The sequence below is a fragment of the Setaria italica genome, chromosome I, assembly GCF_000263155.2.
Source record: "Setaria italica strain Yugu1 chromosome I, Setaria_italica_v2.0, whole genome shotgun sequence".
Classification (NCBI taxonomy): domain Eukaryota; kingdom Viridiplantae; phylum Streptophyta; class Magnoliopsida; order Poales; family Poaceae; genus Setaria; species Setaria italica.
In genome coordinates this window covers 27,364,186-27,387,176 of record NC_028450.1, presented here as the reverse complement: position 1 = coordinate 27,387,176, position 22,991 = coordinate 27,364,186, and the positions used below count along the sequence as shown (strand labels likewise).

The window sequence follows — 22,991 nt, the reverse complement described above, 5'->3', positions numbered from 1 at the left end:
TAAGATCGAAGACACAAGTCTTGTGGGTGCTACCATGACTATGCTGCAGGAGGTCATCCGCTCAGTGGAGGACCTTACAGTCCGCGAGAGTTCTGGGGGTGTGCCGCCTACAACGGCTAAAGTTGCGTCGACTGTGAGCGTGACTGGTGGTGATGCCCTGGCACTGATTGTTGCGACAGGAGTAGGCGAAGCCAGTGCAACAGGTATGTTACTAGAGTAGAGATGCTGTTGAGGGGGAGCTCTCTTATATCTAGTAGCCAACCTTGATTTTTTGTCAGGGTCTGTTATGAGTAAGGTGCTGGAGTCTCAAGTCGTCAAGAGCACTGGGGGTCTGGTACTCGAGCGCCACCGGAGTCGGAGATCAAGAGAGTTATCCAGAGCTTTCAGGTGAGTATATAACTCATTTTCTTCGAGTAATTATATTTTGACAAGTCTTGATGGTTGTGTTGTGTTGTTGTAGGATTTGTATGATAAGGCCTAGAAAAAATATCCGGGCTCTTCAGGAGCGCAGTGAAGCCATACAGCGGGTGGCGCAATTGGAACAAGAGTGTCCCTAGCTTACGAATTCCTTGAGAGTTCATGAGGAGGCCGCAAAGTCTTTTGCGATTGAGAGGAGCGATCATGAAATCCTTCAGGAGCGACTGGAGAATCTCTATAGATCTTTGAATCAGAGATATCAGGGTGAGTGCTCGTAGTTGTTGAGTATGTTTAATCGCAGTCATAGATTCTTCTCTGATCTATGTTGCTTGACGCATAGCTCAAAGGCAAGGAGGCCACTGTGAGTAGCCAACTGCTTGACTGGAGAAATGCTCACGACCGGGTAGTCGATGAGGCTGTCCGCCTTAGGAGATCACTGGCTGAAACTCAGGCGGCTTATGAGCGCGAGAAGGAGAGAAAGCATCATATGGGAATGATGCTGGTGTTGGCTATGATGTCCTCTAGAGGTCATGCTAGAACTGTGGAGAAGCTAAAGGGTGATCTCCAAGAGTTGACTAGTGCTGCTCAGGACGCAGTCAATGCTATTACTCCACCCGGAGATGATGCCGAGCCTCGCTCGTTGGTCGACAGACTAAGAGCTACTCCGGGTAGAGTCACTGAACTATGCAATACTGTCTGCAAGCAAGTCCTCGCAGCTGTCAAGTCGTATTACCCAAGGGCAAACTTGTCGGCCGCTGGAGATGGTATTGCCCGGAATTGTACAGAGGATGCCTATGCGCAGTATCTTGAAGAGGCTGAGCCCATTGCGGCGAGGATGATCGAGTTCATATCCTTGGAGGAACCCTAGTCATTTGAACTCATGTTGTATTTTTTGCCGAATACTTGTGGATGTACTCGAACAATTGTCTTGCAAATCTTGCTCTGTCGAGAAATTTAAATTCTTGTGATTGATGATCTTTCCTGGAGAATTGTCAGTTGACCTCGTAGTCGGGAGAACAAATCCAAGTAATCGAGTAGTTGTAGTCTCCGGTGTGGTCTTAGATTATTGGAGTTGCTGATGAGGGTATTGTAGCTATTATTGCCTTGTACTTCAGAGGGTGGACGGGTACACTGTTCACTTTTGTCCGTTGTGCTCAGTGTAGACACATGCGTGGAGTGAAGTCGTCTATCTGGCCCTTGTCAGCGTTTGAGGCTATTTGTCACGAGCGAGCAGTAACTGCGAGCAGTTGGCAGTTGCAACCCTTCAGCTATAAATGAGCCTCTGGGTACTTGATCAGGATCATGCCCTTCAGTATAGCGATGGCTTGTTTTAGGTTGCTGTTGTTGGATAGTAAAGAGCTTCCAATGAGTGTCCCGGTGCTAGAAGATTCCTCGTAGATTAGTGCCACATTCCCTCGACATACTTTCACGCTCGTAGGGATAGCCTCGATGCTAGAAGAATCCTCGTAGGAAGGTTTGTCGCATGCTTCATCTTGCAACTCGTGATCCAGCTCAGTTCGTGTTGGAGTAAGTGAAGGATGATGAGCTTCGCAGTCTTTATCCAGCTCCTTGATTAGAGGTGGAGGTGTGGCATATGGTAAGGACTTGTGCGCTGAAGCTGTCCAGGGAGCAGCTTTGGGGAGTGCATTTCTTCTTCCTGGTGCTTTTGTTCCTGATCCTACATTAGGTACTCTTCCTGTCACCGTCAAGGGAGCGGCGGTGAAGGAGTACCTAGTGTTCCGGTTGTCAGGAGGAGGAACTCGGGTACAGCTGCCTATTGCGCAGCTTCCTTGCGTGCAAGTCCCACCTTTTGATACTGCTTGGACCTTGGTAGTCGAGTGGTCACCAGGCTCAAGGGTACATTTGTGATGAAGTAAAAGCCTGTGACTTTTTTTGTAACTGCCAGTAGGTAGTTGCTTGCAGTCATTGTTGTGCGATGTGTTGTACTTTGTATATTTCGACTTTATTGGGTATTTGATTGTAATCCTGCAGAGTTTCGTTAATGCGAAAAGTGCAAGTGAGTTTGGGTACTCCTTGACTGATGGTTGCGGCAGTCTTGTGCCTTTGAAGAACAAGTGACTAGCACCGTAGTCATGGCTTGTTATCATAAGTCGTGGGTAGAGCGTTGTAGCCTAGTAAGTGGAATGACTTAAGTCGTGGCTTTGTGAAGCCGCTTAGACTTGTAGAGACGAGTCGGTGAGAGATGATTGAAACTCGTAGAGCTGAAGAGCTTGAGTGGCTGTGAATAGCCGACGAGTTGTGATAACTCAAAGAGACTTGATGAAAACAAGTCGAGGGCAGAGCGATGGGGCTCGCGGAGCTGAAGAGGTCGAGTGGCTGTGAATAGCTGACGAGTTGTGATAACTCGAAGAGACTTGATGGAATCAAGTCGAAGGTGGAGTGCTGGGGCTCGCAGAACTGAAGAGCTCGAGTGGCTGTGAATAGCCAACGAGTTGTGATAACTTGAAGAGACTTGATGAAATCAAGTCGAAGGCGGAGCGCTGGGGCTCGCAGAGCTGAAGAGCTCGAGTGGCTATGAATAGCCTATGAGTTGTGATAACATGAAGAGACTTGATGGAATCAAGTCGAAGGCAGAGCACTGGGGCTTGCAGAGCTGAAGAGCTCGAGTGGCTGTGAATCGCCAACGAGTTGTGATAACTCGAGTCGAAGGCGGAGCGCTGGGGCTCGCAGAGCTGAAGAGCTTGAGTGGCTGTGAATAGTCGAGCAGAGGCAAAGATAGGTAGTGTTTGCTAAAGAACTTTGTTGTTTAATAAACTGTGGGTGAGGACTCGAGTACATGTCTTGTAGTCTGCTACGGGTATTAGCGACACAGATGCTCTATATTCTAAGAGTTTGGTACTTCTTCGCCTAAGAGTTCCTATAATCGGTACGATTCAGGCCCTGTGACTTTGGATATGACGTAGGGACCTTCCTATGACGAGTTGAGTTTGTGCAGCCCTGATGTGTCTTGAATGTGTCTGAGGACCATGTCACCCACTTTAAAGGAACGTTCTTTTACATTACGGTCGTGATAGTGTCGTAGCCCATCGAGATATCTAGCTGACTGAACCAGTGCTGCACATCTTGTTTCTTCCAGACTGTCTAGGTCTAGGCACCTTGTTTCCTCTGATACTCCTTCATCATACTACTCAACTGCGGGAGATTGCCACATGACATCTATAGGGAGGATGGCCTCTGACCCATACGAGAAAGTAGGAAGAGTACCTAGTAGGCTTGCATGGTTGAGTGTGTAGTCCCCAAAGAACATTGGGTAGTTCTTTGAGCCATTTGCCTCCTTTCGTGTTGTTGATGTCATGCAGCCTTTTTCTTGAGAGCTTCGAGTAACATGCCGTTGGCACGCTCGACTTGGCCATTGGCCCTTGGGTGAGCGACGGAGATGTATCGTACATCAATTCCGCTGTTCTCGCAGTATTCCTAGAAGTCGTGATTGTTAAAGTTGGATCCCAAATCAGTGATGATCCTGTTGGGGAAGCCGTAGCGATGTACGATCTCATCTAGGAAGTCGAGGACTCGATCGGCCTTGAGGCAAGTGATGGGTTTGACTTCAATTCACTTGGTGAACTTGTCAATGGTTACAAGTATTGTGATGAGCTTGTAGGCAGGGACATGTTGTTGCTTGGTGAAGAATTGGCAGCCTTGGCATCTGTGGACTAGTTGTTTTGCATTGGCCAGTGCCATGGGCCAGTAGAAGCCTGCTCTGAAAGCTTTGCCTACGATCGTTCATGAAGAGGCATGATTCTCACATATTCCTTTGTGTATTTCTTCCAAGATTTCTTGATCTTCTTCTCGGGTGACACATTTCATGAGTATTCCTAAAGATGCGCTCCTTCTGTAGAGCTTGTCTCCGACTAGAACATAGCTCTTGCCTCGTCACGAGACTTGTTTAGCTTGGTCCTTGTCGGAGGGTAACTTTTGTTCTTTGATGTAGTCGATGAACGGTGATCTCCAGTTAACTTCAATCATCATGATCTCTCAGTTGGGTTCTGGAGGTTTTGTGTTGGTAGTTGCTGCAGTAGCTTGTTTTGCTATGGAAGGCTTGCGAAGCTCGTGTACAAAAATGCCTGTCGGAACTTCTGCATGGGTTGAGCCTATTTTTGATAACACATCAGCAGCTACATTGTTGTCGCAGACGACATGGTGAAACTCAAGGCCTGAGGACTTGTTCTCTAGCTTGCGGACTTCCTTGCAGTAGGCGTCCATGTTTTCGTTGTTGCGATCCCACTCATCATTGACTTGGTTAATGACGACTAGCGAGTCACCATATTCTAGTAGTCGTTTGATACCGATTGATATTGCGAGACGAAGGCCATGTAGAAGTGCTTCGTACTCGGCTTCATTGTTTGAGACTTCCCAAAAGATCTGGAAAATGTATTTGAGTTGTTCACCTTTTGGAGAAATCAAGAGTACTCCTACGCCGGTGCCTTCAAGCTTGAGGGAACCGTCGAAGTACATGACCCAATGTTCAGGCCTTTCAACTGGTGTTGGTACTTGGTTTTCCCTCCACTCCGTCATGAAGTCGACCAGAGCTTGGGATTTTATAGCTGTTCTGGGTTTGAAGTCTAGAGACAGATCTCCGAGTTCTACTGCCCACTTGGAGATTCTACCCGTTGCATCCCTGTTATGAAGGATTTTGCCGAGCGGAAAGTTGGTGATGACGGATATGCTGTGTTCTTGAAAGTAGTGTTGCAGCTTTCATGAGGTGAGCAGGATTGCGTAGAGTAACTTCTACACTTGTAGGTACCGAGTTTTGGAGTCCGAGAGTACTTCACTGATGAAGTAGACGGGTCTCTGAACTTTGTAGACGTGGCCTGGTTCAAACCTTTTGACCACTACTATTGTGCTGATAACATGAGTAGTAGCAGCTATGTATAGGTGCAAGTCCTCGTTTGGAGATGGAGCCGTGAGGATTGGTGGTTTTGACAGGAAGTCCTTGAGCTGTGTCAAGGCTTTGTCTGCCTCCTCTGTTCATTGAAACTTGTCTTGTCATTTGAGTAGCTTGAAGAAGGGTAATCCGCGTTCTCCAAGTCTTGAGATGAATCGATTGAGGGCTGCCATACAGCCTGTAAGCTTTTGCACATCCTTGATGCTAGCTGGAGCTTGCATATTTGTGATGGCAGAGATTTTCTCCGGGTTGGCCTCAATGCCACGGTGGCTAATGATGAATCCGAGTAATTTTCCCGAGGGTACACCGAAAACGTATTTTGTAGGGTTGAGTTTCCACCAGAATGCTCGTAGGCTTGCAAAGGTTTCTTCTAAGTCTGTGACTAGATCATTTGGATTTCTTGTTTTGACGACTACGTCGTCTACATAAGCTTCTACATTGCAGTGTAGTTGCTTCTCGAAACACATCTGGATGGCACGTTGTTAGGTCGCACCTGCGTTTTTTAGCTTGAAAGACATTATTTTGTAGCAAAATGCTCCAAATAGGGTGATGAAAAGCTGTTTTGGCTTGATCTTCTTCTTGGAGGGCTATTTGATGATAGCCTGAGTAGCAGTTGAGAAAGCAGAGCAATGCACACCCAGCTGTGGAGTCGACTACTTGGTCGATCCTGGGTAGTCCAAAGGGGTTCTTTGGGCAATGCTTGTTGAGGTCTATGTAGTCGATGCACATCCTCCACTCATTGTTCTTCTTGCGAACAAGTACAGGGTTGGCTAGCCAATCAGGGTGAAAAACCTCCTTGATAAATCCTGCTGCGAGTAGTTTGGCTAGCTCTTTTTTGATCGCATCTCTTCTGTCTTCTTTTTAGGTAGCCAATCAGGGTTCATAGTCGTTGTGTTTTTAGGGTAGCTTTGGGGTCGATGTTTAATGAATGCTCGATCAGCTCCTTAGGCACACCAGGCATGTCAGCTGGCTTCCAAGCGAAGATGTCATGGTTAGTTCGAAGGAAACTGACGAGCGCGCTTTCCTATTTAGGATCTAGCCCTATTCCAATCAGAGCTGTCTTGGATGAGTCACCAGTCTGGAGATCGACAGGTTTGAAGTCCTTATCTCTTGCTGGTTTCACCTTAGTCGATCATGACTTGTTTTCTAGGATCTCGAGTTCTGTGGGGCTGAGTTTCTTTGATGCTGTGAAGACTTATTGCATGGGATTGGGTGCTTGAGAAGTCGCTGCGATTTCGACAGCTTTCGTGTTGCACTCGTACGATCGCCTCAAGTCTCCATGTAGTGTCAACTCGCCCTTAGGTCCTAGCATCTTGAGTACCAGGTACACGTAGTGTGGTATAGCCATAAACTTGGCCAGGGCTGGTCTTTCAAGTATGGCGTTGTAAGAAGTTTCGAAGTCAGCAACCTCAAACCTGATGTACTCGGTTCGGTAATGTTTCTTGGTGCCGAAAGTGACTGGTAGGATGACTTATCCTAAAGGTATGGCAGCATTGCCTGGGACAATTCCATAAAATGGTGAGTCCGTTAGAGTAAGCATGTCTGTGACGTTGAGGCACATTTTCCTTAGTGTCTTGGCGAAGATGACGTTGAGTCCGCTTCCGCCTTCGATGATTGGCAAGTCTTGAGCCTGCGACAATAGGATGAGTACTAGAGGGAATCAGTCTGGTTCTGAGAAAGTTGTCCATTAGTCCTTTCTACTAAAAGTTATGGGTACCTCAGACCATTTGAGTGGTGTAGGAGCTGCTGGCTCGATAGCCATAATCTCTTTAAGTACTAGCTTATTGGACTGCTTGGACGCGGTACCCGAGATTCCACCAAAAATGGCGTTGACCGTCTTAGAGGCAATTTGGAACTTGCCTTCACCTTCATCAGCTTCGTTGACCTTGCCTTTACCCTTGTCCTTCTTCTGACCAATGTCTTCGGAAGAGGGTGGTACGGGTTATTCTTGCATTACTCGGCGCATGCTGTAGCAATCAATCGCCGAGTGTTTGCTGTTTGGATGCCATGGGCATTGCTTCTTGAGTAACTCAGTGAAGGAGGGCCCGTCATTGCGTTTGTGTGACCCTTTCTTGCCTAAGTTGGACATAGCCGCGACAGTGTTGTCAGGTTTGCGCTTGCGGTTCTGATTACCTGAGTAGTTGTTTCGAGTGTCATTGTTGCGTTTTCTGTCTTGTTCATGATCGTTGTTATTATTGTCCCGGCAGTGGTTGCGATGAGAGCTGAATCTCTCATACTCCTTGTCTTCTTCATCTGCCTATTGTTGCACCATGATTTTGAGATCTTTGACAGTGGCTAGATGACGTCTGCTAAAGTCTTGGTAAGTTTGACGATCGTAGAGGCCATTTTGAAAGCACTCGATGATGTCCCCTTCTGAAATGTCGACTATTGTAGCCTTCTTTTCAAAGAAAACGATGTAGGTAATCACGAAGTGTCTCGCTTTCTTTTTGTTTGACTTGGCTCAGGTCAATTTTGTGGCCTAGGCGAGGCATGTAGCCCGCGTAATTATTAGTGAAAGCCTTCATCAAGTCTTCCCAAAAATCGATCGACTTGGGCTTGAGTGACTCGAGCCATGTTAGTGGCGCGGGTTCCATGCATATGGGGAAGTGAATGACCTTTGTATCATCATTACCCCCAGCTGCTTGAACTGCTAGTGAGTAGCATCGTAGCCATTGGATTGGATCTTGCTTGTCATCGTACTTGGTGATCCCCGTCGGCTTGAACTTCTCGGGTAGTTTAGTCTTCATTACCCATGTGGTGAAGGCGGGGAAGTGATCATAGTCATTGGCTTGGCGTTCACGTTCGCGGTGACGGTTGTTATTGAGTACCTCTCTTAGGTCACTGAAGATTGAGGCTTCGCGATCAACTCTGCGGTGGCGAGGGCTCTTTGCTAAATTGGTGCAGCTAGCCTCTCCTGCATCCTTGTTTCGCCTTGGGGCCTTGCGTTCATCTTTACTTTGCCTTCGGGGTTCGCGTTCGCCACTGTGTTGTCTTGGCTGGTTGACTACTTTGTGACTGTTTCTTGGAGCCTCGTGATTGCCACCGTGGACTACAACGTCTCTGCTACCATCCTGGTGGGCCGAGTTACGAGGAATAGATGGGATCAGTGATTCCTTGTCAAGTAGTTTGTAAGCTTGTTCTGCGAGTTGTTCTATTAACTCGTTCCCCTTTCCGTGAGTTGTGCAGTTAACTCGTCTCTATCGTGAGGTATGAGAGTTGATATGAGATTGATCGAGGCAATTGTTGTGAGTGGAGTGTTGTGCTCTCGAGCTTGCACTGCATTGAATGCTCTTTCGAGGTTCACGATAGGAGTGTTCGTAGCTAGTAGTCGACGACAATCTGCTCGGGCAACATTGCGTGCCCTTTGATTTCTTTGTTCAGAGGTTTCGCCTTGCAGGGAATTAGCTGACAACTCATCTTGTGAGACGTTGTCAAGTTGTCCAACGCGTCGAGGAGTTTTTTTGGCGGCTGGCACCTGCGTCGTTGTTTGGTGACGAGATGATGAAGATTTCTCTGTCCGAGTAGCAGCGTCCAGAGCTTGATGTTGCAATCTCTGTAGTGCTCCCTTCTTCGCGGGTTGAAGTAAGCGGGATACCCTTTTGATACAGGAGGTTGTCCATGTGAGCGACAAGGCGTGACTCGTAATCTTGGGCAAGGAATGGTGGCCTCATCCCAGGCCAATAAACGAATCTACCTTGCGGAGTCGAAGTAATTACCAAGCCTTGAGCTGGGCCTGATAAATGGATCTCTTAAATGGAGTCCGAGTCGTAGTCGCAGTCCTTGACTAACTCGAGTCCAGTTTGGACTCGAGTGAGGAGTTCTTGGCGGACCGCGGCTGCGTTGCGGAGTCCGAGCGCGAATCGACTTCGAGTTGAAGTCGACTTGCGGGATGACTTGGACGTCAGCCTATGCGGGCTAGTCCGAGTTGAGGTTGAGTTCGAGCCATAGTCGAACTCAATGTTGTTGACATTGAAATTTTGGATTTTCTCGACGAAATTCTCTGCTTCTTGATGAAGAAAATTTTCATCGAGACGCTTCTTTTCCTGGTTGCCGATGATGCAGCATTGAAAGGATCCAGCGCCATCAGCAATGCAAAGTCAGGAACGAAGACGAAGGTTGCACCCACCGCGAAGACGAACGCAGGCTTGATGATGGTTGGTGCCACCGATCTCGCGCAAAGAAACTCGGTGACTTCCCCTACCTGGCGCGCCAACTGTCGGTGTTTTAGACCGGTGACCCACCTAGGGAGTACCCAAGGTGGTCTTTTGTGTGCTGGGTCTCATCGAGAATCAAGGACTCGATGGTGATGCTAGGAACACAATTTAGACAGGTTCGGACCGCTAGATCGCGTAATACCCTACATCCTATGTGTTGGTTGTATTGAACTTGTGTCGAGTTGCACTTGTTGTTTGGAGGGAGTCCCTGCTCGCTCTTATATAGTCGGGGGAGCAGGGTTACAGGGTAGGAGTCCTAGTCGGGTACATTACAGAGTCCTACTCTAACTCAGTAGAGTAGTTTCCTTTGGACCCGACTAGTCTTTAGGGGGTCCATGAAGCCTACGCGCCCTGTAGAGTAGTCTTCATGTCCGAGCAGGTTTCGGGTGCGTTCCCTTGAGCGGGTTCGTACAAGTCTTCTGGTGGGCCCGAGGGTTCGTACAAGTCTTCTGGTGGGCCCGAGGGTGCCCAGCCGACAAACCCCAAGCCCCCAATCCAAAGATTGGATTATGTAAAGCTCACCCCGTCAAGTATCCCAAAAACACCTTCTCCTGCCGATTTTAACCACACACATGCCAAGAATCCTAATAACAATATGCCATACACATGCAAGCATCGCACATAGCATATCTAAGTAGCATGGTAGTAGGTCAAGCAAGGATTCAAGGCATAAAATAGGCTATGCATGGTTCATCATCAACATGTGAAGAAATAAAGCGCTAGCATTCTAATTGCAATGCCTAATGGGTATTCAAATCGAATGGGTGTGAACCTGGAGTTGCTTTCTTCCTTGTAGTAGTCCTCGAATGGCTCCGGCTTCGGCTCCAACTTCGGCTCCAAATCTCCGACAAGTCCTAATTACGCGATTTTTCATAATTACCAAGTTTCATAATTTTTGGAGTTAAGATGAATTAGTTATGATTTTTTAAATTTAAAATAATTTTTGGATTTTTAAATAATTTGTAAAATTGAGTAAATTCACAGAGGTGACATGTGGCGTAACCAGAGCGTGCAATGTGTCTTGCTGACGTCATCAGTGGGCTCGAATGACGTCAACGTTGACTCGGTCAGAGAGTCAATGGTCAGCAGTCAAAGTGAACGGTCAATGGTTGACTAGTCAACTAGTCCATGGGTCAGTGTGCCCCACATGTTGACGTGGCACCCTGGTAACTATAGGGCAGCTATAAGTTGTCTTTAGGCCAGCTCTAGGCGAGCTATTAGTCTTAGGTGGTGTCTGTAGCCTGCTACATGTAGGCTGAGTCAGCGTCCACTTGGAGCTAAAAGCTGGCTATAGGCATCTACAGGCTGGCGGTTAAGCACACGTGGACACTTGAGGAAAAAGTAATGGTCATTTCAAGAAAATATAATTGGAGCGTCCGTTTCCAACTCCGTTTGAATCATTGTGTTCTTTGAACTGAGATCTAGAAAACAAGATCCTTATATGATATGTTTTAAAATTATTTTATGCGGCTGTCAAGTTATGTTGATTGTGAGTAGTAACTTATGTACAAATTGTGTAACAACTTATGTATCAAATTTATGTACAGATTAGTAGACAACAATATATATACATCCTGGTACCTTACGTATAGGTAACGATAAAACTTATACAATGATTATGTGCAACATCTATTGTATGTCTACTAGTTTAGGAATGAATTTATATAGAAACAAATGTATCAATTTATACAAAGATTGTGTAACAACTCATGTGCAAAGAATAGTATGTAGTATATGTTTGGTAGTAACTTATACAGAGATAAGGTGTTTACTTAGGTAGATAGTTCATAGAGAGACAATATAATGGAGGATAAAAATTATTTTAAGCAATTTATCTATATATTATGTTGAGAGGTTTATACATAAGTTGTCACGCACGTAATACATAAGTAGCTATTGTACTTGAGTTGCTAGATTATAAAAACTATTCCAAAATATATGCATCATGGGTCTTGTTTTATAGATTTTATCGTAAAAAATATGATGGTGTGATCAGAATTGAAAGTGGATAATTCATGAGAAAGTTATCGCATTTTATAGAAGTAAAAATTGAAAGGATTCTCATGGGCCGTGATGGTCCATCTCCCTACCGTCGGGCTACAGCAGGCCTGGCAGGTCGCGCTCGCGCATTGGCGCGACCCGACGCTCTTAGCCTTTTCCTTTCGAATTCATCATAAAGCAGGACAAAAGATGTCATCTCGCGGCACCTCACTGACAAAAGAGGATAAGAATATAGCAAATTGTTGGGTAGATTCTATTTTTTAAAATTTCTAAGATTTACCTTTTTTAGCATGTCTTATGGAAATTAACATGGAAACTCCAAAAGAAGACTCCAATTAGTAATAGTAAAATGATCTCATTACAATCCAACCAGTAAATATAAGGAAATATGGTGCTATAATACAAATCGGAAAGACCTTCATAACAAATGGTGTGAAAGCAGTATAAATGTTCTCAGCTAGGAGCAAAGAAGCTAGATATCATACTCTCTCTCCCCCGATCGATCGTTCTAGCTAGTATCTGTTTGAAGAAATAAAATAATGTGATGGTGGAGCTGTCTGTCTCGATCGATTCATCTCTTCCGGCGCAGTGCATGCAAGTATTCCCTCCATCCCAAAGTACTATTTGTTTTGAATTTTCTAGATATACATAACCTTTATTATGCACCTAGATATATATTTCATCTAGATACGTAGCAAAAGCTATGTAACTAGAAAAGTCAAAACGAATAGTAATTTGGGACGGAGGGAGTAGTAAATTAGCTCATCTCCATCCAACAAGTCAACCCTTGGCTCCGATTAAAATAATCCAATCAAATCATCCACACTTAATTAGTTTAAGTGTGCTTGTTCCTTAGAAAACAGAACTGTTGTAATTAAAATGGTCACCTGCCAGCTAGATTCAGTGGATCGAGACTTGATGGCCTGCCATGAGTAATCGTACAACAGCTAACTTCAGTGTATCGTTAGCACCGAGTTTTATAGTACATTTAGATGTTGATTAAGGGGTGGTTGGATTTTTAGTCTGGACTAAAATTCATGTTACATCGAATACTCAGAGTCTAATTAGGAGGATTAAACATGAACTAATTATAAAACTAATTACACAGATGGAGGCTAATTCACGAGACGAATCTATTAAGTCTAATTAATCCATCATTAGCATATGTTTAATGTAGCATCACATTGTCAAATCATGAACTAGGTTTAATAGATTCGTCTCGCAAATTAGTCTCCATCTGTGCAATTAGTTTTATAATTAATTTATATTTAATACTTCTAATTAGTATCTAAACATTCGATTAGGAGCGACTAAAAAACAAATACCCCCTGACTAGGAGCTATATCGAGATTGATGCATTTGCCGTCCACGCGATAATAGAATACTAGCTTTCTTGCTCCCAACCTCGTGTGAATGCTTATCGATCGACGGGCGGAGCCGATGGAACTGCCAAGTCTGTATATGTTTCAGGCTGTTTCCTTTATTTCTACTGTTAATTAATATATATTCAGTAGAGGTTCATCCCTCCTGTTTCATAAAAAAAAAAGTCTGTATATGTTGACCAAACTCATCCTTCATCTACTGCGTGCACTACATATCATCCCGTCACCCATCGCCCAAACACACCACCAACCACGTACGCACTTCCATCGACACCTCACCTACCAAGCAAGCAACAAATCTTGATGAGAGCAAGAAGCGAGAGCAAATTCCGCTACACCTGAAGAAACAATCGAGGAGCTGAATCAGAAAGGTGCGTGTCTTTAATTTGGCTCCATAGATCTACCTAGCTATCCATCTTGCTTAATGTCCTCAATCTAGCTTTCTTTGTGTCGTTTGAACAATTTAGCTTTACCTTTTCTTTTCTTGATTCCCATCTTTATGCTGCTTCCTCTATACTTTCTCGACACTCATCGAGTATATATACCTATCCCTATACTCTCACTGGGCTTGTACGCTTGCAGGTGTTTACAAGTAATTAAAGCTGAACATGCCAATCTCTCGAGAGCTTGGTACCTAGCGCGGACAATACTCCATCCCAGCGCGCATTGCGGCATGGATCTTGTGGCCGGGGCGGTGGGCAGCGTCATCGGCAAGCTCGGCGAGCTGCTCCAGGCGGAGTACAAGCTGCAGAAGGGCCTGCCTGAGCAAATCGAGTCTCTGAAACATGAGCTCGAGAGTGCGCAGACGGCTCTCAGCAAGGTGGGCGAGGTGCCGCCGGAGCAGCTCGATCCCCAGGTCCGGCTGTGGGCTAGCGAGGTCAGGGAGGCGTCCTACGACATGGAGGACATCCTCGATACCTTCCTCATCGAGGTGGCTGACCCAGCTGAGAAGAAGGATGGCCTGCTCAAACGTCTCCAAAAGAAGATGTCCAAGTTGTTCAACAAGAGCAAGGCGCGCCACACCATCGCCGGCGCCATCGAGGACATGAAGAAGCGACTCCAGGAGGTGGCTGACCGCCGTGACAGGTTCTCCGTTGCGGTGGCTCTACCTGCCCCAGCGACCAAGCCGGATCCTCGCCTTGCGGACATGCACAAAGAAGCGGCGCAGCTCATCGGCATCGACAAGGCGAGAGCAGAGCTCATAGCCATGCTTCAGCCGATGTCTCACGGCAATGGAGATTCTGACGTCTCCAGCGGCGGCGGTAGCAGCAGCAGCAGCAAGATGAAGATAGTTTCTGTGGTTGGAGTTGGAGGACTGGGCAAGACGACTCTTGCCAAGGCTGTTTACGATGAGCTTGGTCCGCGATATGATTGTGGAGCCTTTCTTTCCGTTGGCCGGAAACCTGACCTGGCGCAAATCTTAAAAGAAATCTTCCTTCTTCTCGACAAAAAGGAGTACGAGGCCATTCGTGATGTAAAGAACGAATCCCTGCTTATAGGCGAACTCCGAAAATTCCTCCAAAACAAGAGGTATGTATAGTAGCTACTCAACGCTCTAATTGAGATGACGAGCATATGTCACTAAATTAATAGTTTCTCTGTTAGTTCTGAAAAATGTTTCTGTTTCCTTATGAATTATTAGTCGAGCACAACTTTCACAATTTTTTATGACAGACCGGCAGGGGAGACAACTTTATAAATTCACAAATTGGAGGCTTCAACGTGAGCACCACGTTAATTTCGGAATAGAATTGAAAATTTTTATAAATACACATTAATTTTACTTTATAAACTAAAATATTTACATCAAGATCATAAATATTGAGTAGATTTCATATAATAAAATACATTAAATTAGTAAATTTTCACTAGCATTTTTAAGATTTTATTCTATACTTTGTCACTCTTCTTTTCTTTTATACATGGTCAATGACTTATCAACTTTGGGTATTGATCTGTACTGTCATGTTGCTAGGTACTTCATCGTTATTGATGATGTATGGGATATACCAACTTGGAAGACAATTAAATCAGCCTTGGTTGAGAATAATAGTGGAAGTAGAGTAATCACAACTACTCGTAATCGAGATGTAGCCAACAGGGAGGAGGTTTACGAGCTACGCGCACTTTCTCCTGATCACTCAGAGAAATTATTCATAACGAGGCTGTTTGGTGTTAATGGCAAATATCCTACTCATCACCCTGCGGAGGCATCTGAAAAGATTCTGAAAAAATGTGGTAGTGTACCATTAGCTATCATCACAATGGCCAGTTTGCTGGTGGGTAAATCAAGAGAAGATTGGTTTGATGTGTGCAACTCTCCTGGTTTCTATCGTGGTAAGGGTAACCAGCAAGTAGATGATACTGAGTGGATATTGTCTCTTAGCTACTATGATCTGCCTTCTTATCTAAGGACCTGCTTACTGTATCTAAGTGTGTATCCAGAAGACTATGAGATTGAGAAAGATTCTTTGATATGGAAATGGATAGCTGAAGGTTTCGTGGAGAAGAAAAGTGGAACCAGCTTGTTTCAGCAGGGAGAGGAATACTTCAATCAGCTCATAAATAGAAGCATGATCCAGGCGGTCGAGTCAAAAAGGATGGGCATAGTAAGTGGCTGTCGTGTTCATGACATGGTTCTTGATCTCATCCGTGACTTGTCATATAAAGAAAATTTTGTGACTATCTCATCAAATGATGATGAAAGAACATCACCACATCAGAACAGGGTGCGCAGGTTAGCTCACCATAACAGAATTATGAAGCAAACTCAGCAGGACGATTACATGGATATGGCACAAGTGAGGTCATTGGTTGCCTGTAGGTGTGATTTTGATAGTTGGATCTTGCATCCAAGCTTTAAAATCATGCGAGTGCTAGTTTTAGAGGGATGCGGAGTACCTTGGGAAGCCTGGCAGGGTCTTATTAAGCACCTTGGAAATCTACTTCATTTGAGGTACTTTAGTCTACGAAATACATTTGGTGGGTTTTATGAGCTCCCGGAAGAAATAGGAAAACTGAAGTTTCTACAGACACTTGACTTGGAATCTTCTGGCATACGGGTACTGCCATCGGCCGTTTGCCAGTTAACGCAGTTAGTCTGCCTACGTGGTGACCGCCTCCATACGTACGCGCCGGATGGCTCGTTCCTGAGGAAGGTGATGTCATTAGAGTACCTGCGTATACGTATTGATAACTTGGATGAGGAGTCCCAGCGGCAATTTATGAAGGATCTTGGCAACCTGAGCGAACTCAGGGTGCTCGACATTACTGTCGATCGTTTGGAAGGGATGGTGCGGTCAGATCTAGTGCATTCACTAGGCAATCTCCACAAACTCGAGCATCTGGAGTTTCATTCCGCAAAATTTCTACCGTTCCGTCGGGTGCCATCATGGATTAGTCCCACGCATCTCCCCATCCTCCGCTACTTGTGGTTGCCTGTGGATCATATGAACGAGTCAAGTCTGCGAAACTTGGGTGGGTTGCCAGAGCTCCATACCCTCTGGTTAATGACAACGCGTCGGATGTTGCCAGCTTGCACCGCAACGGTAGCTAATATTACTGCCGGCGATGGCTTCTTCAAGAAGTTGAGATGCTGTTGGTTGTATGGTTGGATGGTCCAGTTGGTGCTCAACGAGAACTCCACTGGTGTTTCGTTTAGCATCTGGAATGGGATGGGTGCTATAGCCTTTGGTTCCAAAACAAAGGACGAGTATAGCAAATCAGTAGCACCACCGCCCGTGATGCCGAACCTCCAAGAGCTTTTCTTTGACATTCCCGTTAGGGCCTTATATAAGGATGGAAAAGGTAGTTGTGGTGATCTTGGGCTGGAGTGCCTCCCTTTGCTTCGCAGTGTCCAAATAGCCGTCAACTGTGAGGGTGCCTCTGCTAATGACGTGGAGAAAGCAGAGACTGAGCTGAGAAACACAGCAAAACTCCATCCCAACAGTCCCAGAATCAATTTCAAACGATACAATGAACATAAGATAATGGCACAATCTACAGACCAAGATGACGAAGAGGTACGTAGCTCTGCTCACATGGATTCATACGTTCGTGGTAACTTCCAACATAGAATTCATGCATATTTTTTTATACTAATCAAATTCCTTCGCAATTCTAGCCCGACGACGCTGGTGATAATAATGTTTCCATGAAACAACAGGAAGGCGGGGCCTGAGCAGCTAGCGATGGAGTCGCTGTCACAGAGTCAACAGGCGACAACCCTGCGACAACCAACCGCTAAATGTTCAATGCATTTCTTCTACATGCATGTGTACGCACGCTCTCTCCATGGCCCCTTCCATCCTGTTCCGTCTTGGAATCTGTTACTAGCATGTTTTAATTGTTGCTCAATTCACTTGCAAGATGCATTATGTTCAATTTCTGGGTATTTATATTGTTCAGCTACGTTACATTTAGAGTGCTTGGTTGGGCTGTGGCTTTTGAAAAACCTGATGTGAGTTGTGGGCTGTAGAAAAGCAGTTGTGAGAAAGTAGCTGTGGGAAAATAGAAGGCCGTTTGGTTAGAGCAGTTGTGGCTTTTGAATAAACTGTCGAGTGGACCCTACATGTCATCCATAGTCCACCCCACTCAACTCTCTTCCTCTCTTACTGATGAGCGGCTCCTTCTTCTTCCTCCCGCTAGCCAATCCAGCCCACAGCGGAGCTCTCGCCCACGCTCGCCCATGCTCACCATCGACGACACCGTTCTGGCAAGGGCCTTCTTCAGATCGTGGCCACCGCCGCCAGCAACGAAGAGGCCCGACCGCACGTCATCCCCATCCTGGTGGTGTCGGCGCACTGGGAGACAGCCGCGCCAGTGGTGAGCGTCGTCCGCGGTAGCAACGGCACCATCCACGGCACGTGGGTGCTGTTGATGCTCATGTACCCGGCGGCGGACATCCCGGTGTGCCAGCTCTCCGTGCAGCTCGGCCGCGACACCCCATGCAGCCCGATGGTGGACATCCCGGAGCGCACCACCACGCTGTCCTAATCCTCGGCTCCGGCAATGCCACGCACGACCTGCGCTAGAGGGGCACCGCCGGCTCGCGGCAGCGGAGTTCGACGCCTGGCTAGAAGCGAAGAGACATGCAGAGTGCAGAAGCAGAGGGATGCCCGGGATGAGCACCGTGATGGCAGTGCCGGCGAAGAGGTGGGGGCTCGGGAAGAGCTTGCCGGTGCGGAACCAAGTGTTGAGCGTGCCGCCAACGGACTCGAACAGGTGCGGCTGGCGGCGGGCCGCCGGGGGCGGCAGGCGGTTGCTGTGCGGGGGAGGAGGCGGACAGAGGATTGCGCGTGCGGGAGAAGTAGAATTGGGAAGGAAACGAACTGGTACGTTCATAACCAGTGGCAATGGGTAATTTTTGCTCCAAAAGCACTTAAAAGCAGGGGAAGGTGCTTTTGGTTTTTTACTAGAGCAAAAGTAGCTTTGGGTAAAAATACATATGGTTTTTATGCTTTTTGGTTGGCTTTTAGCTTTTGCAAAAGCAAAAATAGGTTGGAAAGTTCAACGGGAGGAACCCTTAACATTTGCATACATACATATATCCATTCTTGTGGCTAATTTCGGTTTCTGGTGACCATCATAACTCATTAATATCATCATAGCTCTTGCAGGTTCAGCTTTTGGCTTGCTCGATGGCAGGAGTTAATTTCAGGATGATGAAAATGGTGGCAGTACGTGTTACCTGCGCATGTTGACATGTCTGTATTCGTGGATGCATATACTTTTTTAAATATCGTGCGCACAGTATTTTTCGTTGCTTCTTAGCTAACAAAAAATAAAAAATGCAAAAACAAAATAAAAAGAAAAACAAAAAATTAAAAAATTTCAAAACCTGAAAAACTAAAAAAACTTATTTCTATATTTTCTTTTCTTTTGGGTGGGTGGGTAGGGAACTCCGCCTATGCAACGTTACGATAACATTTAATTTCGCATAGCTGGTCCCAAGCCCAGAAAAAGGATTTCGCATAGCTGGTCCCAAGCCCAGAAAAAGGAGGATGGACTACCATCCATACACATTGCTGAGATATTGTAAAACTCAAAATTTTTAGGGTGTGTTTGTTATTTTAGGAAGTGAAAGGGACTAAATTTTTAAGGTGTGTTTGTTATTTTAGGAAGTGAAAGGGACTAAACTTAGCTTAGCAGGGTGAAACCAAACTAGATTGCAATACCATTTTCTACTAGCTGTCTCAGGATTTTTTTTTATTTTTTCTCTACAGTAAAAAACCAAAAGGGAGACGAAAAGGCCTTCCCTCCGAAACGTCGTCCCGCGGATTTGCGCCGAAAGTCGGATCGCCCTACGATCTAAGGGGTCAACCCTTCGATCCGTCTTCTTTCCCCGCGTGCCGACCACCCTTGGATCCCCTCCGACGCCACCGCCCGTCCCCAATCGCCATCGGCTCGATCAACGCAAAGCCGCGTCCTCAATCGCTGCCCCGACGCTCTCCTCAATCGCCGCCCCGACTTCGTCGTCGACCGCGGCTCCGACGCCATCCTCGACCGCCGCCCTGATGCCGCCCTCGACCGCCATCGAGTCGCAGACGCCTTCCGTGGTCCATCGACACCAAGCCGCGTCCTCCATCGCCGCTCCGCCGCCATTGTTGCCGGCAGCAGGACGACGACGGTGAGGCGAAACTCAGCCGCGGCGAAGCGGCGCGCGACCTGGAGGCGGAAGGCGTAGGAGCCGTCGCCGCGGTCCACGACGGGGGGCGCGACTTCCACGATGGTGACGGCGGCGCGGGCGTGCAGTCGGCCGGCGCGGAGGCGAGGGGCCCGGCGGGCGTAGGGAAGCGGGGGGCGGAGGGCAACGGCAGCCGGTGGCTGACGACGGCGTGGGCAAGGTGACCAGTGGGGTGGTGGGCGATGACAGCGTGCGCGATGTGGACCGCGGGGGGCGGCGGCGGCAGCAGCGCACGCCTGCGAAAGGAGCTCCGTTCGGGCCTCCCCTGCATTTCTACATTTCCTTTTCTTTTGTGGGTGGGTAGGGAACTCCACCTGTGCAATATTAATATTAAGGTAACACTGTTCGGCTGGACTTATAAGCTGGTTGAAAAGCTGAAACAGCTGATTTGTTGTACGAAAAAAATATTGTTTAGTGGTTGATAAACCGGCTGATAAGCTGAAGCGAACATGCCGTAAGTACTTCTTCCCTTCTCGACGACGTCAACAGGATCACGAAACATCCACAACTGACTGAATCATCAGAATTAATAATTTGCTGCCATCTTGACACGTACAACTGCTTCCCACCTTCGCCATCACCGGGCTTCAACTCCGAATTTTCCCACTGCAGGTGGCGCACTCGCCATCTGCGAGTTTACAACAGTTAATAGCTCTCAAGGTTACCGACATCACCATTCATCAGCCATGACACAGGATTGACTGTTACTCATCCTCCAGCAAGCTTTTCATGACTCCAGGCGAGTATCTGATTCTGGTGGACGCAGATCTCATGGACAACTTTAGCCGAGGTTCAGAAGACGAAATCCAGGATCACAGTGACCAATGTCTGAACATCACATACCAGCCCCAAGATCAGCCAGTTCTCTGCTTGTACCTGAGTTTGACTTCTGACTAATAAAATGAAACTAGCCAAAGATAGTGGACTCAAACTGGACGAGTTAGCAACTCTTGCAGGAAATGATCAAGATGTCTTCCAAAGATATTGGTCATCAGGAAATGCAGATTGCCCCAGTGCTATATGCAGTTCCAGATCCTGCTATATTCAAATTTAGTGAGTACAAGAATAAGGTAGCAGTGAAGAATAAACATATGGAAGAACTATTCTTTACACTGAATTTCACAATTCAGTCGACAAGATGACAACCTTCAGAAAATGTAGAAGAGAAAAAAAACATAGCTGTTACCTAGGAGTACAGAAAAAACCTTGAAATGTTGACTATTTCACATATCTCATGATATTTGATACTGGAGAAAGTAGTGTGAATATAGAAGTTTTACCAAGGTTTCTTTTATCCTCCACATCTGCATTGGTTGTAATTGTAACTGTGTTATGCCTTATGAATTATGGTATCTGATAGCATTTTACCATGGTTTACCTTATCCTCAAAATCCATCTTGGTTGTAACAGCCACATGTCGTATGATCATCCTTTTTAGTTGCTGATTTCAGATTGATGTCAATAACCATGCCATACCCAGTAGTCAGTGCGTTTTCACCAATAGTCATTGCAGGAACAAACCCCATCACGGAACAAGTGGAAGCGATGGCGGTCCCGCACAATGATCTCACGCTGGTAGAGCTTGGACACAAGTTTGGCATGCACATGGCAGTCACGACACACTCGAAGATTCTTGACAATACGAATAGGCGTGTCGTGGGGAATGTTTAGGATACCAAATGCTAATGCAAGCCTCTCACTGTGGTAGGATAAATTACTGCCCTTATCTTCCTCATCATACATGTCCATAAGCACTTGGCTGGTATCCTTGACATAGCCAATCAATTGTAACCTCTGTTCCATGTCTTCCAATAATGCATAGATCATCCTTGTTTGGGGGTGTCTTGTATCACCCGACCTGAACTCATGGACCAAACCATTCCACTCTATAAAGCTCAAGCCTGTCTCCTTCTTGGCTCCCCTCTCCTCCATCATCCGCCGAACAGCTTTTGCATCTTCCCATAAACCATTGACTGCATATAGATTGAACAGAACAACATAACGTCCACCATCATCAGGCTCTAGCTCAATAAGTTTCGTTCCTACACGTTTGCCCACAACAATGTTATTGTGCATCAGGCATGATGACATTAGAGCCCCCCACTGTGATGCATGTGGTTCCATTGGCATGTCCAGTAACACAACCTCAGCTTCTTCCATGAGCCCTGCACGTCCAAGAAGATCAGCCAAGCACCCATAGTGCTCCCTCCTTGGCTCAACCCCATGGTCCCGCATGGACCTGAAAATCTCCTTCCCTTCATCCACACGCCCTGTGTGGGTGCAGGCACACAAAACAACAACAAACGTTGACTCATTCGGCACAAAACCCTTCTCAAGCATCCTTCTGAACAACTCAATTGCGTGGTTGCCATGGCCATGCATCGCGAGCCCGCCAATCATTGCATTCCACAACACTACATCGTGGTTCCGAACTCCATTAAAGACCCGCCACGCCTCCTCCATGCACCCGCACTTGCAATACATATCCACAAGCGCTGTCTCAAGCATGACATTCCCTGACCTCCTCCCAAACCCTTCTGCTTCCAGATACCTATGAACCCATTGCCCCCTCTCAACAGCACCCAGATGTGCGCAAGCCTTGAGCACACTGACCAGCACCACAGCATCCGGCCTAAATCCCTCCTCCATCATCCGATCAAACACCCTCAGCGCCTCGCTGAAATCCTCCGCGCGCACGCACGCGTCGACCATCGCGCTCCATGAAACCAGGCTCCTCTCCGGCATTCTGACGAACACCTCACGCGCGGCCTCCAGGTCGCCACTCTTGCCGTACCCCGACACCATCGTGTTCCAGGAGACGGTGTCCAGAGCGGCGGCACCGGTCGTGTCGAACACTCTGCGCGCGGCGGGGAGGAGGCCGAGAGAGCAGTAGAGCTTGAGGAGGCAGTTGGTGACGACGGTGTGCGCGAGCGCGCCCCACTTGAGCGCCTGCGCGTGCGCGAGCCCCGCGGCGGCGTGGCGATCGGATACGCCTGCGTCAGGGGAGGGAGAGCGGGGCGAGGAGGAGGAAGCGAGGGAGGCGAGGAGGAGGGAGAAGGTGTAGGGGGTCGGCGAGGCGGCGGCGCGGATGCGGGAGTAGAGGGTGAGCGCGGCGGCCACTGGGCCCCCCCGGCGCGCGAGCGCGGCGTGTAGCGGGCACCCGCGGGAGGGCGCCGTGGAGAAACCGGCGGCGGCGGGTCGGAGCCCGACGAGTGCCGCGAGGAAGCGGAGGCGGTGGCTATGGGCGGGCATGGCATTTGGCAACCGGAGCGAGGTCGAGTCAGAGCCACCTCCAGCTTGGTTTTTCGAACGACCCGGCGAAGACGATATGTTTTGTGGCGCGCGCTGGTGCCTACAGGGATTGAGTATGTTTTTGCTTGTCTGCAAAA

The 22,991-nt window shown here is 47.3% G+C and overlaps 2 protein-coding genes across 9 annotated transcripts; one reads left to right on the top strand and one right to left on the bottom strand.

The window, feature by feature from the left end:
- Window positions 1-13,151: 13,151 nt before the first annotated feature.
- Window positions 13,152-20,028, top strand: LOC101775452 (putative disease resistance RPP13-like protein 3). Of its 6 annotated transcripts, XM_012845180.2 has the most exons (6): window positions 13,152-13,288; window positions 13,500-14,447; window positions 14,893-16,939; window positions 17,041-17,193; window positions 18,536-18,622; window positions 19,142-20,028. In XM_012845180.2, exons 2-4 carry the CDS (start codon window positions 13,591-13,593, stop codon window positions 17,095-17,097), a joined length of 2,961 nt encoding a protein of 986 aa, XP_012700634.1. In that variant the 5' UTR covers window positions 13,152-13,288; window positions 13,500-13,590; the 3' UTR covers window positions 17,098-17,193; window positions 18,536-18,622; window positions 19,142-20,028. The 6 variants fall into 6 exon arrangements, with proteins under 6 accessions (XP_012700634.1, XP_022679398.1, XP_022679395.1 ...); XM_022823663.1 differs by having other exon boundaries at window positions 13,152-14,447; window positions 17,083-17,193; XM_022823660.1 differs by having other exon boundaries at window positions 13,152-14,447; window positions 18,536-18,595.
- LOC101775045 (pentatricopeptide repeat-containing protein At5g66520) lies at window positions 19,953-22,931 on the bottom strand. Of its 3 annotated transcripts, XM_022823666.1 has the most exons (3): window positions 20,981-22,931; window positions 20,789-20,906; window positions 19,953-20,637 (listed from the first exon to the last, which is right to left on the bottom strand). In XM_022823666.1, exon 1 carries the CDS (start codon window positions 22,852-22,854, stop codon window positions 21,097-21,099), a length of 1,758 nt encoding a protein of 585 aa, XP_022679401.1. In that variant the 5' UTR covers window positions 22,855-22,931; the 3' UTR covers window positions 19,953-20,637; window positions 20,789-20,906; window positions 20,981-21,096. The 3 variants fall into 3 exon arrangements, with proteins under 3 accessions (XP_022679401.1, XP_004954988.1, XP_012699258.1); XM_004954931.3 differs by having other exon boundaries at window positions 20,883-22,931; XM_012843804.2 differs by lacking the exon at window positions 20,789-20,906.
- Window positions 22,932-22,991: the final 60 nt, after the last annotated feature.